The 17,890-nt window shown below is 30.8% G+C and overlaps 1 protein-coding gene across 1 annotated transcript; it reads right to left on the bottom strand.

Moving 5' to 3' along the window:
• Window positions 1–2,066: 2,066 nt before the first annotated feature.
• On the bottom strand, window positions 2,067–6,325 carry LOC133670104 (WEB family protein At3g02930, chloroplastic-like). The gene is made up of 3 exons (XM_062090564.1): window positions 5,896–6,325; window positions 5,099–5,306; window positions 2,067–4,694 (listed from the first exon to the last, which is right to left on the bottom strand). Exons 1-3 carry the CDS (start codon window positions 5,910–5,912, stop codon window positions 2,376–2,378), a joined length of 2,544 nt encoding a protein of 847 aa, XP_061946548.1. The 5' UTR covers window positions 5,913–6,325; the 3' UTR covers window positions 2,067–2,375.
• Window positions 6,326–17,890: the final 11,565 nt, after the last annotated feature.

The following is a 17,890-nucleotide window of genomic DNA, read 5'->3' as shown; positions in this document are numbered from 1 at the left end:
AATTTACTTTACCAATTCAGTTGTTGAAGATCATCATCACATGTGATGCTGAAGGGAATCCTTCAATGCGTGCGAAGAACGTTGTGTATAAAGATGTGCTTGCCTCTCTATCAATGTCTTGAAATCACATCTTATTTGTTTGCTATGCTACCCTCTCCATCGCAGGATGACTAGCACTTCCTCTGCTTATGAATTGGACGTGAATTCCTTCAATAAGAAGATAATTGCTACCTCTGTAATTTTGAGCAGACACCACTGCCCTTTGAGTGCCCTATGACCTATCGCGTTGCTCTCACTTTTGCTGTTTTTTTTTTATTATTATTATGGATGTATTTGTTTTTGCATTTAAAAATATTTTTAAAAAGTTTTATTTTATTTTTATTTTTTTAAAATTTTTAATGTTTTCAGATTATTTTGATATAATAAAATCAAAAATAATTTTTTATAAAATAAAAAATATATAATTTTAATATATTTTCAAACAAAATACATTTTAAAAAATAATTACTATCATATTTTCAAATACTTATTAATTGCCACTTCACCCTTTTCATTGGATGTTATTTACATTTTAATCAAGTGTGTTGCATCTCCAGTTATTTTTAACATCTTTTTACTTTGGTTTTTTTTTTTTTTTTTTTTCATGTTTTAAAAAGCTTTTGCAAGAACAACTCCGTGGCCTAAGGTTGCTTGCGGCAAAATGCACGCAATTATTTTAGTTAACTTGTATAAAAGTTGTTTTTAAATAACCCAATTAATTTTATATATCAATAAACAATCTAAATAATTAGTAAAAATACAGTTTGTTTTAAAAAAATTTCAAGATAATATATATATATATATATATATATATATATATAATGACATATTACATCAACCTGGATTCTATTAAGTTTTTTTAAAAATATTTTTCAAAATTATTTTTTATTTAATAATATGATAATAAAAAATAAATCAATAATGTCTGTTTGAAATAATAATAACCTCATATAAAAAAAATTAAAATAAATTATAAAAACTAATTTAAAATCAATAAAATATTAAAAAAATTCAAAATGTATTCAATCCAAAGATAAAAAAAAAAAAATTGAAAGATAGAAGGTCCACCTCAACATTGAAGGAGGTGGGAAAACCCTAACTTTTTTTAGTATACTAGTTGATTTCTAATTGAATTGAAAACTTCATCTAATTGTACAATTAGGCTAAAAAATTCATATCAAAAGGGGGAAAAAAATGAAGGACCAATTTGAAAAACAAAAAAGAAAGAAAGAAAGTAAGAAAGAAGCGAGCTAAACACAATAAAAGACTTGAGTTATGTGTCAGGTGATGATACTTCATTGTTCATAGACTTAGATTATGTTAAGGTGCTTCATTTTCGTACAAAGAGAGTGAAGTGCCATCACATCCAAGTCTATTGTCGAGACAGTGAAACACCATCACATTTTAATGTTTAGGTAAATTATTGCAGGCCGCAGAAACCAAGCCAATTAGTGAAGAACAATTTGATAAAACAGGAGGAGATCTTGCTCTGCATTTCTCAGACCACCTCGCTAAAAAGTAGGCTCCCATGCAGCGGAGCACTCTCTCTCTCCTTGCCTACAATTAGACATTTCCGGGTCATTTTATTTTGAGGTTACTGTCAAGGAGACATTGAAAGACTTCCACAGGTGTTTGAATCAGTAATTCAGACCATTTTCCACGAATCATCTCTTTGCTCAGGACACAGCCATTGGCAAGTCCCCTTTGCAAGCTCAAGCGAGCACACCCGATCTCTCTGTAAATTCTGGGCAATTTGGCATTTCCAAGTACATGTAAATATGGAGGCAACAAGTTCCTGCTTTACCTCATGCTAAATACCTACCATTGAGTTATTATCAATCCCTGTTTAGCTCATGCATTGCTAAAAGCCACTTCAGTTTACTCAAAGAAACTTATAATACTTCAACTGGCTGTTCTGAAGAGTTGTCACCTCTGAAAATAGTGAAATTTTTTGTGACAGAAGAAAGGGATATTCATAAAGAACAATTTCCGTCCGAATCAATTTAATCCTACATTTTCACCAACAATTAACAATAAACTTTTCTTAATGTAAAATCACGAAAGCACATTAAAATACCAATTATACACCACTCCTTTGCATGAATTTAGACAAGAGCAAGGGGAAAGAAAAAATCTCCATGACATGCAAGATACACCCCTACGTGTAATCAAATCAAATGAGGGGAAAACAAATGATAATACAAACCTCTTCCTTATAAACCTATCTGAAAATCTGAAGCAAAAACAACAAAGTAAACAATCAGTTGAAGGATATTATCAAATATACCTGCCTGCTAAATAGGGCACTTGTCAGGCCATAACTGGTTACCGCCCCCCTACTTCTGGTTGCCAGTTCCCTTCTTCTTGAGTAGGTTACTAAACTTGCGGAGCAAAGGCTTCTTCTTCTTCTGTTGCTGCTGCTTTGAAGGCGAGCTTCCACCATCATCAACATTCTCTGTTGAAGATAAACCATTTATTTGATCAAAGCTCTCACCACCATCCACCTTGGAGTCCACTTCGTCCTCGAAGGAGGATTCATGCTCCGTTTCTCTTTCTGGTGAAAACTCTTTCTTTTCAATCTTGCAGCTCTCCCACATCTTAAATTCATCCTCCACAGAATCATCCTCCTTCTCTTTGCTCTCATCTTCCTTTGGATTTCCATTCACATTCTCAAGTTTGTGTGCATCCATCTGAGCAGCCTTGTTTGTCGGGCCATTAATATGTTCCTGTGCATTTTCCGTGTTCAGCTCATTGGATAGCTGTAGTGGAAGCTCCATTGTGGGCTTCTCTTCTCTCACATGTCCATTTTCTTCAGAGAACTCAACCACCTTGGGAAGCAAATCATAGTCCTTTTCACTATCTGTGAGCTCACCATTTTCCTCCACTTGCTTTTTAGCCATAGCTTCCTCAAGCAACTTAGATAACTCCTCGACCTTCTTATGCGAGGAAGCTTCCTTAGTCCGGAGCTCTTCATTTTCCTGAAAAATGTTCTGAAACTCATTTTCTTTGTCCAATAAACTCTCTTTTAGTTTCATGCTCTCAACCCTTGCTTCCCCAAGAGCTTCCTGCAAAGAAATCACCTCAGCTTCTACTTCCTTCAGGCTATCCTTCAAATGAGCTTCTTCATCCCTCATTCCACAAGCTTCTTCCTCAGTGTGTGTCAGCAAATTCACTAACCTATCTATTTCTTTTTCCAGCGAGGAGTTTTCTTCTTCTGATTTCCTTAAAGAATTCTCCAGATTTTTTTCTTTTTTATCCCATTCAGCCTTGGAGTTCTGAAATTGATTCTTGGATTCTTCAACAGTGTTTCTAAGAAGATCAATCTCATGTTTTGCATCATCAAGCACAGTTTCATATTTTTCATTAGTTGCCTTTAGGACCAATCTCAAGTCTTCTATTTGGGTTTCATAGTTTTCATGCTCCACTTGATTGGATACCAGCCTTTCTTTGGCTTCCCTTGCTTCCGCAGAAACTTCATGTAAGGCTGAAGCTAAACTCTCCATTGCCTTCTTGCTCTTTTCCTCCTCATCTCTGGAATTCTCCAACTCAGTTATAAGTTTGTTTTTCTCTTCTAACAGACTTTGAACACTAGAAGCTGCAAGCTTCTCATTGTTCAAAGCCTGGGCTTTCTCCTCCTTCACAGTTTCCAACTCAGACATCAGAGACTCGACCTTTTTTACCATGACCGATGCTTCTTCCTTTACCATGCCAAGAGAATGTTCTGATTCTTCAAGATCCCCTTTCTGTCTTCTAATTGTCATTTCCAGCAACCCAACCTTCTCTTTAAGAGCAGCAATTTCAGTTTCCGCATCATGCAATAAATCATTGTTTGCTTCTAGTTGTTTCATGACTGAACCTAATGACTCCGATGCAGATCTCTCCAACTTATTTGCTTCCTCAGCTTGCATCTCTAATTCCTCAACCCTGTTTTTCCACTCCTCTACCAAGTTACATGCATAAGATTCAGCCATCTTGGCAGCTTCAAGCTCAACATTGAGCTGTTCTATGAAAGCCTCTCTTTCAATCAACTTATCCTCAAAATCTTCAGATTTCTCAAGCTGTTGTTTCAATGAATCTATCTCCTCATTAAGCTGCAACACTATCTTGTTGCTTTCAATGGCCTCTGTTTCAAGCTTTGAATCAAGTAATACATTCAACCGGGTCAACTCAGATGAAAGCATCTCCACCTTCTCTGCATGAATCTCAGCAATCTTAGTTGCGTCATCAGCGTGGCTCAGTGCCTGGTTCTTTGCATCAGTAATCATAGCCAGTTCTTGTTTCAACCTTTGAAGCTCCTGAGTGGTAGAGAGAAGGGCGGTAACATCCAAAGCATGTTGGCTTCTTACAGCTTCAAGCTCTTTCTGCCATTCCTCTTCCTTCTTCTGGGCATCCTCAATCCCAGCCTGTTCCAACTCAACAGCTCGGAACTTCTCAATCTCAGAATTCTCCTCGGCTCGCTTTTGCGCCACCAAAGCTTCTTGAAGCTTCTCATTTGCATCCTCAGCAGCTTTCTGTGCCTGTTTCAGTTCATCAATTGCTTGTGCCCTCTCTTTTTCAATAAATTCTATCTGTTCCCTTGCTTTCTTTAAATCTTCCTGAACAGCATTCAATTGAGCCTGCAACTCTGAACCCTTCACCACTCGTGTCTTTGGTTTCTGATAACCAAATTCATTCAATCAATAAATGCAGGAAAGCAAAAATTTCACTTTCCATTCAAAATAAAACATAGCTAGGACACATCAGCTCCATTTCCACAAACTTCCCTTTACATCAAAAAGCATTAACTGAAATGGCACAAGAAACATGCTCTAACATCCAATTTCTCAATACTAGCATTCATAGTTTCCCCATAAGGAAACATATCCAATTCAAGAAACTTCACGAATCAGTTTTTCCCATGCTTTCATTTTTGTTACAAGGAAACGATATCCATTGAAAACAATGTACCCCAAAAGTTCCTTCTTCCAGAAACCAAACACATATTTGAAAGCAGAATCAAACATGCCATAAAACGTCAAAGATGAACCAAGAAAAAATTGTTGCATTTATTCACACTTACTTCAGGGGGTGTAGCACTAGTGACCTTTGGTGCCCGTCGATCAATTGTGGGCTTTGAGTTAATGGATCGCGGTGATCGGTCAACTGAAAGACGTGAACTTTGCAAAGGAGATGGTGAATCAGACTCTGATTTAGCCACTCCTCGGCTCAGTTTACTAACTCTAGGAGTTGCTGGTGATGGTTTGCTAGGAGTTTCAGACAAACCAGATCTGTTCAAGATTTAAAGTACCGCCATTACACTATCACATAAAAACCCACTATATATTAAACACAAAATTCAAGACATACATAAAAAAAAAATTCAACCCCAATCAAAATTAAGATGGATCTACGCCAAATTTGGGAAACATAAATCAACAATTATATTAGTCCACACTTAGATCAAACTTATCCACCAGCATAGATATAAAGATACATAAATCAAATGTTAACTTTTGCGGCAGAAATGCTAAATGAACAGATCCAAATAAGAAAGAAACTAAATCACAAGAAAATAATAATGAAGCAAAGATCAGGATTAAGACAAATAAATGAAGCGAAACCCACTTCAAATGTTAACTCAAAATCCAAAATTGATAAAGAGGGAAACTCCAGTTGCAGTGAAAAAGTAGAGTGACACAAAAAGAAGAAAAGAAAAGGATATGCACTTTGAATTCAAAACCCCCTAGCAGATCAAACCCAGTAATCACATAATCAAGAACGAAAATCCCATATTTGGAATCAAAATTTAAATTCGCAACACCCATTGAAGTAAGAACAGCAACTAAAAGGGAAAAAATAATCAGATCTTATTCTTACCTGGTTTTGGAAGACATGTTGTAGGCCGAGTTGATGGTAGGATAGCAGAAGAGCAGATAGAAAGACTGTGTTTTTTTTTTCTTTGAATGGGATGTGGGTTGTGTTGTAAATGCTAAAATGCTGACATTGTGTAAGAGAATGTGATGTAATGTGGGTGTTTTTATTTTGTTTTTATTTTTTGTTTCTTCTTCTCTTTCAAATCAGAGAGACATATAGATATTGTATGTAGAGAAGTGACAGAGCAGAAGAAGTAAACACAACACAACTCAAGTAGTTGAAGTTAGAACCAAAACGAAGGTAGTTTTATAAAAAGAAAGAGAATTTAAGAAGGAGAGACGAGAACCAAGTTATTTGGGTTGGTGTTCCTGTCTCCAGTGGTTAGGCCACTCGTACGAAAGTAGTTCCACTCTCTCTCTTCCCTCTTTGTAAGTTACTCCTTTCATGATGTTTATATATATATATATATTATTAAGATAGAATTTCTATAATTTATATATATCTCGATTAAATTTTTAGATTCTAAAATTAATAGATTTATGAAATTCAAACTAATAATTTCTAGAAAATAAATTTAAAACTTAACTAATTGAGCTATATTTTTTTTATGGCCCTAAAATTAATGATAATTTTTTTATTTGATATATAGATGTTTTTTAATTAATTTATATATTAATCAAAACTATATTTCTAAAATGGTTTTAAAGATGATGATATCAATTTAGTATATTCAAGATAATTTAATAGATTTTATTAGATATTAACTTTAAGATTTAAAAAAACCAAAGAAATTGAATAAATCTAAGGTTTGTGTGGTTACGAAAATATACAAGTGTCCTTAGATAGCGATTGGTTATGATTCTAGAACAGTAAAGACAGGGATAATGGAGACAAGATAAAAAAAAAAAAAAAAAACAAGAAAGGATTGTATTTGATAGTGATTTATAAAACAAAATAATTGTTTATATATCTTATTTGATTATGGTGGATAAAATAAAATAAAATAAAATATTTATTTTTACTCTTAATATATATTATTGTCAAACATATATATTTTTAAAAAATAATTAGATATTATTATTTTTACATTAGTTTATATTGAGAGTGGAAATTGATAATTTTATAATAATCCTAATTATAAAACTATGATTGACTTGACAAGTTGATCCCGGGCCTAGACTAGTCTGAGTTTAAGAAAAAATAGAGGAATAATTGACTCGACATGACCCTATCAAAAACTTAAGTTAAGCCGGGATAAAACAAAAGTCAAGAACTCGTTGACTATTTTGAAAACAAAATTGGTCAAAATAAGCTTGTTTTGATTTTTTTAAAAAAAAATTAGGCCAGTCAGGTTAACTATCTTGACTCGTGACCTAAACATTTCCTTGAGTAAATCTCAAATCGGGTTTTAAAACTATGATAATAATTATTTTTATCCATATGTTGACTCGAGTCAACTTGTGTTGACCCTTTCGACTTGTGACTTGGACCTTGCCCCGATCGACTTTCGAGACGGGTTTTAAAATTATGATAATAACATCTTTTATCCTTACATTAACTCAGGTCAACCCAGATTGACCTTTCTGATCTGTGACACAAGTCTTGCCCTCATCTGACATTTGAATCAAGTTTAAAAACTATGATAATAACCAATTTTATTTTATATTGACCTAGGTCAACCTAGGTTAACCCTTTTGACACATGATTCGGGCCTTACCCCTGGTCAATACTCTATTCGGGTTTTAAAATTATGATAATAACCATTTTTGTCTCTACATTGACCCGGAATCAATGATCAACCTCACTCGTTACCCGAGCCTTACCTTAAGTCGACTCTCAAATTGAGTTTTAAAATTATAATAATAATCATTTTTATTCTTACATTTACTTTAATTAACCCGATCGATGACCCAGGCCTCAACGAGTGACTAGGGCTTTACCTTAGATCAATTTTCAAATTGGGTTTTAAAATTATGATAATAATCATTTTTAATATTACATGTTTTAATTGAAAAATTTAGAATTGAGAATTTTTTATAAGAATAATTTAGAAATAATAAATATTATCTCAAGACATTGTCGTCTGTATACTTTTTATTTTAAAAATATAAAAATTTATTTTAAAAATAAATTTATTTTTATATTTTTATCTTTATCTTTTCAAATAAATATATTTTTATATTTATTGTATCCGACAGTAACCAAACTTTGTCGTCTGTCAAAGGTATTTATTACACAGGTTACTTTTCCAGAGGTTTGTGTAACGAAGTTGAAACCTACTTTTAGGAAATGTTGATTATCTGCTTTGCATTTGAATTTTTATTTCCGAGTAAAGAAAATGAAATATAGTTAAAATGGATTCTTTTTTTTCTCATATATATCATAAACAGAAGGAAATTGTTTGATGCGCGGGATACAAAAGTGATGGACAACAACAGTATTACAGATGGAAAATAAAAAATAAATTATTTTCAAGTAATTCCATGCGATGTTATCATAATTGAATTGGATAAGAATTTAATTTTATAATTTATTTTAATTTATTTTTTTAAATTATTATAGTTTTATGATCTCGATTTTCAATTTAATAAGATAACTTGAGTTTATTAAGAATTTGTCTTTATAACTTATTTTAATTTATTTTTTATAAGATTATTACAATTTCATGTCTTCGATCAATAATTTGACAGAATAACTTGTGTTGGATTTGAAGCTTTTTCTTTGTAGTATGCTTAACAATGAAATAAGGGCATGTTTTTGTTAGTTAAATATAGAAATAACTTATTTTTCTTGTGGCTCTTTTCTTTTTGATACCTGTGTGTTAGTGCTACTCATTATATCACTCAATAAATAAACATGTTCTTGTGTTTGGTATTGCAGTAACTGTTATGATTTGAAAAAGGTTGTTTTATAAAAACTACTTTTAGTTGAGGTTGGTTTGAAAAAATAGATATTTGGTTAAAACTGTGGTTGAAATTGAGGTCGAACAAAAAGTAGTTTAATGTGTTTAGTTAAGAATGCTTTTCAAATTGAGGTTATAAAATAATTTTAATATATATATATATATATTAATGGTTTTTAATTTAAATATTGTAGATTTAACTACTGCTATTATATCATGAAATGAAAATACCTAATATAAAATATTTTTTATTGTTCTATTAAACTATCTACAATTCCATCATGTATGAAATACATCCAACAAGGACTACAATTTCATTGGTTTTGTAAGCACGCAACAATATCAAGTAAAATATCATCAGAAATAAAATTGGGATTGCGATCAAATTCTACAAATATTACGTCATCAAGCGATCTCCTTTTAATTTATATAGTGTTATTGAATAATGTGAAACACTAGTTTTTCGAATAAAACACAATTAAAAAAAATTTACTGGATCGGACCTGGTTCAATGTATTTTTATAGCTTTAAACCGGGTCCGGTCTCCACTGTTCATGTGAACAGTGAAGAAACTCTCCACAGGAGAAGAACGTAGGAGAAGCAGATAAAACTTACTTCTCATAAATTGAGTTTCGACCTCAGTTTTTAGGTGGGATTCATGTGAAAAAAAATGTGGTTTGCATTAACCAAATACTGATTTTCAATGTTTGCTTCCTACTACTGCCGTAGTGCCAAACGGGGTCTTCTTCATCTTTCTCATGAAAAGATAGGTGTGTCTCATCTTCTACTTCTTCTTGTTTGTTTTTTTTTGTGTTATCTTTATATACACAAAGGTTTATACATATACATATGGGCAAAAGGTTAGTGCTTGGGAGAGTGTCCTGAGGATTTCCTTTGTTTCCAGAGCGTATTGTTTTTCTAGTTTTCTATGTATGGTATTGTGGTAGCTGTTATAATTGTGATTTGAAAAAAATTACTTTATAAAAAATATTTTTAGTTGAGGTTGATTTAGAAAAATATATGTTTGATTAAAATTGTAATTGAAATTGAGGTTGAACAAAAAATAGTTTAATGTATTTGGTTAAAAAATGCTTTTCAAATTAAGGTTATAAAATAACTAATATATATTAATATTGATGGTTTTTAATTTAAATATTGTATATCTAACTACTGTTATTACATTATGAAATAAATAATATTGATATCAAATATTTTTTTTTGTTCCTTTAAACTATGTGCAATTTCATCACGTACGAAATCTATCCAACAAGGACTATATTTTTCATGGTTTCTTAAGCGAACAACAACATCAGGTAAAATATCATCAAAAACAAAATTGAGATTGTGATCAAATTCTGCTAATGCTACGTCATCAAGCGATCACCTTCTAATTTCTTGAATAAAACACAATTAAAATAAAAATAAAAATAAAATTGATTTTTTTTAATTGGGTCGGACCCGGTAAGAACAAAATTGGGATTGCGATCAAATTCTACAAATGTTACGTCATTAAAGGATCTTCTTCTAATTTTTCAAATAAAACACAATTAAAAAAAATTAAAATTATTATTTTTTTAACCAGATCGGACTCATTTAGTTTTGGACCAGACCTAGTCCGGCTGGAATAGTGAAAAGTAACTCCACTGTTCATGTGAACAGTGGAGTTTCACTCTTCACTGCACAAAAACACAACAGGAGCAGGATGAGAAGGATGAAAAAATTGCTTCACCGAACCTGCGATTAAATCTCAATTTTAGGGGGTCTCATGAGCCAAACCACAGCTGTTAACATAATAGCTACCGCAGAGTCCAACGCTCTTGTTTTGGGTTTATAAGGTGTTCTCATTTCTTTGATACCTACCATGATGTACTTGTACTTTTTAAAATTTAAAATTTTTTAAAAGAATTTTTTAAAAATAAAAATAAACACCGTGTGGGAAGATTTGAATCGCTAAGAATGACAATGGAATGTTAAGTTTTTTTTTAAAAAAAAAATCCAGAAATGGAGAGTCTAGGCACGTTTTTTTAATTCCATTGACATAGCTTTGAATCTCTTGCATGAGTTTGGTCCTTCATTTTGCTTTTGTGTTCCTGATTAAAGTCATGTGGGTCATTTTCTTAACAGTTATTTCTTTCCCTTTTTGATTTAATGGTCATGTAAGGAAAAAAAAACAATTAAAAAAATTCTTTCTTTTTAAATCGCATGCCCAAGATTACTAAAAAAAAAAAAAATTCTTGAATGTTTTTAACATTGCACAAAAAAATAAATTTGGTTTTAGTTTTTTTTTCATACTAAATATATTCTAACTTTTTTTTAGCATTCCTACAAAAAAAAATGTACAAAAATATTTGAAAACATTTTTTGAATTTATAACATGTTTATAAAATTAATTGGAACTTGACCTAAATTAAAAGGCTGGTTGGGAACATAACCAAATTTTTTAAAAAGCAAAACCATCAACATTGTCCTTCTAAATAAAAAAGTATTTGTTATCTATGTTTGAGGTAAATTGATTTATAACACTCTTGAACATTAAAAAATAATAACACAATTTCTAAATTTTCAAGAAAAATAAAAAAAATTCAATTCGAATATTTTTTTATTCATTGACGTCAGAGTCGAGAATACCTTCTTGGATTGATATCCATCAATACCAAAATTGGATAATCATCTCAATATTCAATTATACTAGAGTCAAGAATATTTATATTCATCGATGTCAGAATTGGAAATACTCTTTATATTCACTAACGCTAAAATTAGAAATATTAGGACTGGAATTAGAAATTATTTTAAGCCCAATATTCACTAATGTCAAAGTTAGAAATTTCATACATTTCCTTCATGTAATTCTTACCAATGCTAGAGTTATAAGAATTTTTAATTAAATATTCACTGACACTAAAATCAAGAATATTGTAGGCAGACCATCGATAATATAACTAAATAGACCCTTAGCAATTTAAGACAAAACCAGTAATGTAGTTGACCTTAGGTAAAATGTTTTAGGGGTGATAGTATTTTTCATTTAACACAATCAGTCTCGTACCATAGAATATTTGTTGACCAGTTAGGATTTTTAGTGATCATAATACTAAGTGATGACCTTTTAAACAAGACATTTCCTCTTAAAGAACAAGATGTCAAATATTTGTTCTTATTTTTTTTTCTAAGAATATCGCAACATCAGGTATGAAAATGGCATTGGACTAATTAACCCAAAAAAAAGTAATGAGCATCGATTTATTTGAATGGCAATTGATTATTCTATAAAATGGATACAAGCATGCTTTTATGCACATGTAACCTAAAAGGTTGTCAAGCTATTTGTTGAAAGGTATTCGATTTGTCAATACAATTCACTAGAAAATAAATAACAATGCCCAAAACTTCAATGAAAATATGATTGTAGAGAGAATTATGTGAGAAGTGGAAGTTTAAACATTCAAACTCTCTATGATCTTTATAGAATCAAAATTAGAAGAGTCAAAATGGGCTAAAATATAGTATAAATAACTAAACATAATTAGTGAAAAGATATTAGTTGTAATGTCTCACTATCAATTTTACTAGAAAAGAATGGCCAATACATGTAATAGAAAGGTCTACTTTAGAGTGTTTGAAGAGGGAGATTTGGTATTAAAGAATATTATATCGCTATTGAGAGAAGATTAGAGCAAATAGGCATCAAATTATAAAGGTTCATTTATGGTAAAGAAAGCACTTAGGAGTAACACTAATGCTGACTAGAATGGATGGAGCATATTTTTCTAGGTTTATAAATTTTGATTCTATCAAGAAATACTATGTATAAATGTATAAGTTTTCTTCATATCAATAAAATGAAGTTTGGCTAAATATTATCTTTGCATGTTTTTCCTCTCTTTTCTCATATACCTGCAAATACCTGTAAATAAACCTTCATAACCTTGTATGATCTTGTTAATACTGGCTCTAGTTAAAAATATATGATGGATTTGATTTTTGTGAAAAACTTTTTGTTAAACAAATCTGAAAAAAATAAACTTTTGTTCATTAGAATGGGATGGGAAATGAGTTAAAGAATTAAAAAAAAAATGATAATTCATTGAATTCCCTTTTTATAGTAATTGTTTAAGCCAAAGACAAACAAGCATTTGAAAACCCTATGATTTTCCCCCACACCACATCTTTTAAGTTATGTCGTGAATAATAATGTGTAATGGATTCAGAAGCTTTGAAGTTGTAAGAAGATGTTCTATACAAATCTAAACAAATTATACTAGACAAGATTAGAATTGATGAGTCTCTAACGCTTATGCTTGAAAAAAGGAAAGACCTTTTTTGTTTACCACTTTCATGTTAAAAGAAAACATCCCTTGTTTTTCCTTTGAGCCTAAATATTTTTTTTCACAAAAACCTAGACTAGGATCACACCCCATACTACAACGGGTGAAAGTATAAAAGCTAATGAAATGCCATAAAAAATAATAAAAAAGAGAGCTTAAAAGATACATATTGGGGGGCACACCTAGATTTAAAATAAAAAATGACAAAGTCAAAAATAAAAAGTATATCCCATCAAAGAATTCAAGACGGACAAGACAGAGAAATATGATAGAGAAAGATGAAGAAATATAGAAAATCAGGAACAATTGACAAGTGATCTTATTCCATAAAACCCCTAAACACCTTTTGAGTCAATGAATTCCCTTCTTTTTTAGCCAAAGACCATGACCTGGATTACATACTTTTATAAAGTTCTTTCTAATAAAAAAGCAAGCAACCAGAACCTATAAGTAATGCTCTCAATGCAAAGAACTTTCCTTAGGAGTTATGGCCTCATGAACATTACATTATTATTCATGGTATGCTTAGATAAGAATGAATATTCTTAACAAACCTTGAACATTTCCTCGAGCCTCTCTTAAACTCAAATCACCTAATAATAATAAAAAACAACTTGTCATGTTCTTTCATCAATTACAACCTTGTATAAAAAGTCAAATTATTATTCCCTTAAAACTATTCTTGGAATTGAAAGAATTTAAAATAACATTATTTTAAGCTTACATCGGAATCATTTATATTTTTAAATTGCAAGATAGTCAAAATTTTAGGAAAATCATCTTAAGAAAAAATAAAAATTCCTAGTGGAATCCAAGACAAAGATGATGAGAAAAAAATGTCATGGGAAGTGCTTATTTGAGCCATGGAAAAGAATACTAAGGGGTATAATCAATCTAGGAGCAATGTCAGGATTGAAAAACAGTTGACCACTTTTAAAAGAAGCATTTAGTAGAGTAAAAGTTCTTATAAGGGTGGTAGTTGCTATAAAAATCTAGGCTACTTCACTAGTAAGTAATCAAACATAGTATTTACATGATTAAACTCTAGTAGATCAAAAAGTCAAGCAACCAGAAGAGGTTGGATGGGAAATAGCAAGCCTTATCATCAATAAGGAAGATAGATTAAAAAAAAGGCTATATTTTGGAAAAGGTAAAGACTCATACATGTCATCTAACCCTAAAATACTAGCATTTATGCAGTGTTTTGTAGAAATATTAAAGGTAAAATTCCCGGTGGAATTCAACAAGGCTCTAACAGATCCAAGTCAATAAAGATCTTACAAGGTGTCTTTCAACTTAATTTTTCATTAAAAGATCCAATCATATGATCAGGGAGCACCACATGTACAATTCTTTTAGAATTTATCATTGAGTCACTTGATTTCAAACTAGTACCAATAAGTTAATCCTACATTACTAGATTTCGAACCAATGTTGATTCTGCATCAGTGGAGTACAAACCATCACCAGAAGTTATCCTTAAGTCATTGGATTTCAAACTAGTATGAAAAAGTTCATCCTACAGTAGAATTTAACTTGTACTAGGGAATGCATTCTTGCATCGGACTTCTAACTGTACCAAGAATCTTACTCTTCAAAAAGCTAAGCCTTATATCACTCGAATTCAAACTAGTACCAAGAAAATCCAATCATATGATCAGGGAGCACCACATGTACAATTCTTTTAGAATTTATCATTAAGTCACTTGATTTCAAACTAGTACCAAGAAGTTAATCCTACATTACTAGATTTCGAACCAATGTTGATTCTGCATCAGTGGAGTACAAACCATCACCAGAAGTTATCCTTAAGTCATTGGATTTCAAACTAGTATGAAAAAGTTCATCCTACAGTAGAATTTAACTTGTACTAGGGAATGCATTCTTGCATCGGACTTCTAACTGTACCAAGAATCTTACTCTTCAAAAAGCTAAGCCTTATATCACTCGAATTCAAACTAGTACCAAGAAAATCATCATCCGATATAATTTAACTTGTACTAGAAAAAACCCCATCTTATTATTAGAAGATTTTAGTTAAACCACTATGATGGCAAGGTAAGTTATTACTAAACAACGAGGTAGGTCACCTCTCTAAATGACTGAATTTTTAAAAAAATCATGAGGATTGGTCGCCTCTCAATTTAACCAAAATTTCATAAACATTCCTTAACAAAGTTTATTTCTAACTTTTGCATCTTTACAAATTTTTTCACAAATACTATCTTTTATTTACAAGCTTACTATACAAAGCTTATGAAAAACCTTTTTCATGAGACCTTATTCTATAAGCACTGTAAAGAGATGGTGATTGTCATAACCCAATTTTACCCTCACTTAAAATTTCCCAAATTTTCCATGAAAAAGAGTATCTTTTTAAAATAAATTATTTTTCAAAGAAACATATAAAAAAAGATTCTAGACTGCAAACATGCAAGAATTGAAGTTATAGATGGTCAGAAAATATTATGGGCATGCAATTTGGGCTGTAATTAAAGAGAAACCGAAAAACAAAACGTTAAAACTGGTCATAATTAAAGTAATTGATCAAGCAAGGATTAAAATGGGAAAAATGGAAAATTTTGGAAGTCCGATTAATTCAATTGAGGGTCTAATTAAGGAGAAAAAAAGAATTTAGGATAAAATTGGCAAGATTTGCATTAATTAAAATGAAAATGACCAAAATGAAAGTGCCAGAAATTTTGAAAGTTTTATTACTTCAACTAAGGGCTTAAATAAAAAAAAAGTATTTTTTCCCCATGTTCCACCCATCACCCAGGATTTAAAAAAAAACCGTGCACCCCTGATCTCGTACCTCACTTCCATCATCTTTTTCAATATGTCTTCAGCCCTTAAATGATCTGCCCACCTTAGCCAAAAACCTTATGTATTATGCTAAAATATGAATATAGGACTTTCTCTCTTCTTGTATAAAAAGAATAAGGCTATGTTTGTTTCCCGAAAAGTGGTTTCCGGGAAACCACTTTCCAAACTTTTTTGTGTTTGTTTGTCATTAGGAAAGTTGGTCAACAAAAAACACTTTTCAGTCAAAGGAAAATTTGGCTTGATTTCCAGAAAAGTGTTTTCCTGGAAAATTTGAGCGGAAAACATTTTCCGGAAGTTGTGAAAAATTTAGAAATATCATATTATTTGTTGATTATATCAAATTTGGTCCTCAAACTTTTGATTGCTATATATATATATATATATATATATATTGTTTTGAATATTTATTTTTCAATTTCATCTCTTAAAATTTAATTTTTATATTAACTATGGTTCTCATTTTTATAATTGTTATTTGCTTTTTCCTTATCATTTTTTTATTGAAATTTTTTATCTATCAAATTTGATCCTCATTCTTTTGATTGTTACTTATTTTATTTGAAATAATTTATGAAATGTTAATTATTATTATTTAATTTCTTAATCTTTTATTATTTATTTTTTAGATTTGATCTCTATTATTTTGATTATTATTTATTTTATTTGAGATAATTTATGAAATTATATTTTTTTTCAATTTCATTCTCATTCAACCTTTTAATTTGTAAGATTTGTTCCTCATTATTTTAATAAACTTGAGAAAGATAAAACATTAATAAGTTATTTTTCAGCTCATTTTCCATGACATAACCAAACATTGGTAATTATTTTCCAACTTATTTTTCATTACACTACCAAACATCCGAAAATAATTTAATTTGCAAAAGAAAACTACTTTTCAGCAAACAAACGGGGCCTAAGTTTATGATTTTGAGCTCTAGGTGGAGTCTATCTACGCTTTGAAACACGATGTCATGAGTTTTTTCTTAAGAGCCTAACCTTTCTTTCTATTTCATTGCATCTACTACGTATTTAGGAATCCTAATATTCTTTTTTTCTCCTTTGTATATTTATTTAGTTCGTCTTTTAGTGTTGATAAGGATCTTTCTCATTGTAAACCCAATTTTTAACAAATTTAGAATGAAATTCATATAAGAAGTTAGTCATTGTTTTTTAAACAATTGAGAGAGGAAAGGCAAAAGAGAACCAATATATGTATTTTGTCCTCAAAGTATAGAAAAAGTTGATAGCTTACATCTCCTTGCTCTATATGTTTAATGTGTTCTTTATAAAATAAACCAGCCTTTATGATCTTGTGCTTAATTAGAAAAGGGCAGTACCTGTGAGCTTAAACCTGGTAACCTTTATTAAATGAGAGTCATGTGTAGGTTTTTTTTCTATGTGTGTCTTAAGTAGGTTCCTTTTAAGTTGGTAAGCATATGAGGTATATGGAGAAATATGCAAATAATCATGGGTTAGTTTTTAATGACATTCTAAAGGGTGTTTATGTTTTCTTTTTGAGTTTAGGTCAAGTGTGAATCCCTTTTTTAAGTTAGGATGTGCCTTTTGTTTTTAGAGGGGGTGAAAGGGTGCAAAGTTTCTAATTTTGCACAAATTGCCTTTCTTTGTTTATATTCTAGACAAGAGGTTGTTTTCAAAGGAAAAAAGTCATAATAAATTTAGGAATACTTAATAATCATAGCTTGTGAATGGAGTTAAGGTATTGCTTTTTTAAGGCCCATGAAAGTTTAGTGGGCAAGTAGTCTAGAGGTTTTTTTATTGTTTTTTCTTTACTTAATGATACTTGTATGTTAGTAAACATAGATCTCTTGTTGTTTTGTAATGTCAAAATTTAACTAAGATTCTTATGTTGACTATGTATTTTGGCCAAGTTTCTCACATGTTTAAATGTTTTTTTATGCTTCTAGCTAGTTTTCATGCG

Source organism: Populus nigra, chromosome 12 (assembly GCF_951802175.1).
Source record: "Populus nigra chromosome 12, ddPopNigr1.1, whole genome shotgun sequence".
NCBI lineage: Eukaryota > Viridiplantae > Streptophyta > Magnoliopsida > Malpighiales > Salicaceae > Populus > Populus nigra.
The sequence above is the reverse complement of the archived record's forward strand: the minus strand, read 5'-3'. Positions and strand labels throughout refer to the sequence as shown.

What these genes read in the sequence shown, in the direction of transcription:
- LOC133670104 (XM_062090564.1), bottom strand. An exon ending in CTAGTGCTACACCCCCTGAA is followed by an intron (nt 4,695 to 5,098) that starts GTAAGTGTGAAT and finishes TTTGGTTATCAG; the next exon opens with AAACCAAAGACACGAGTGGT.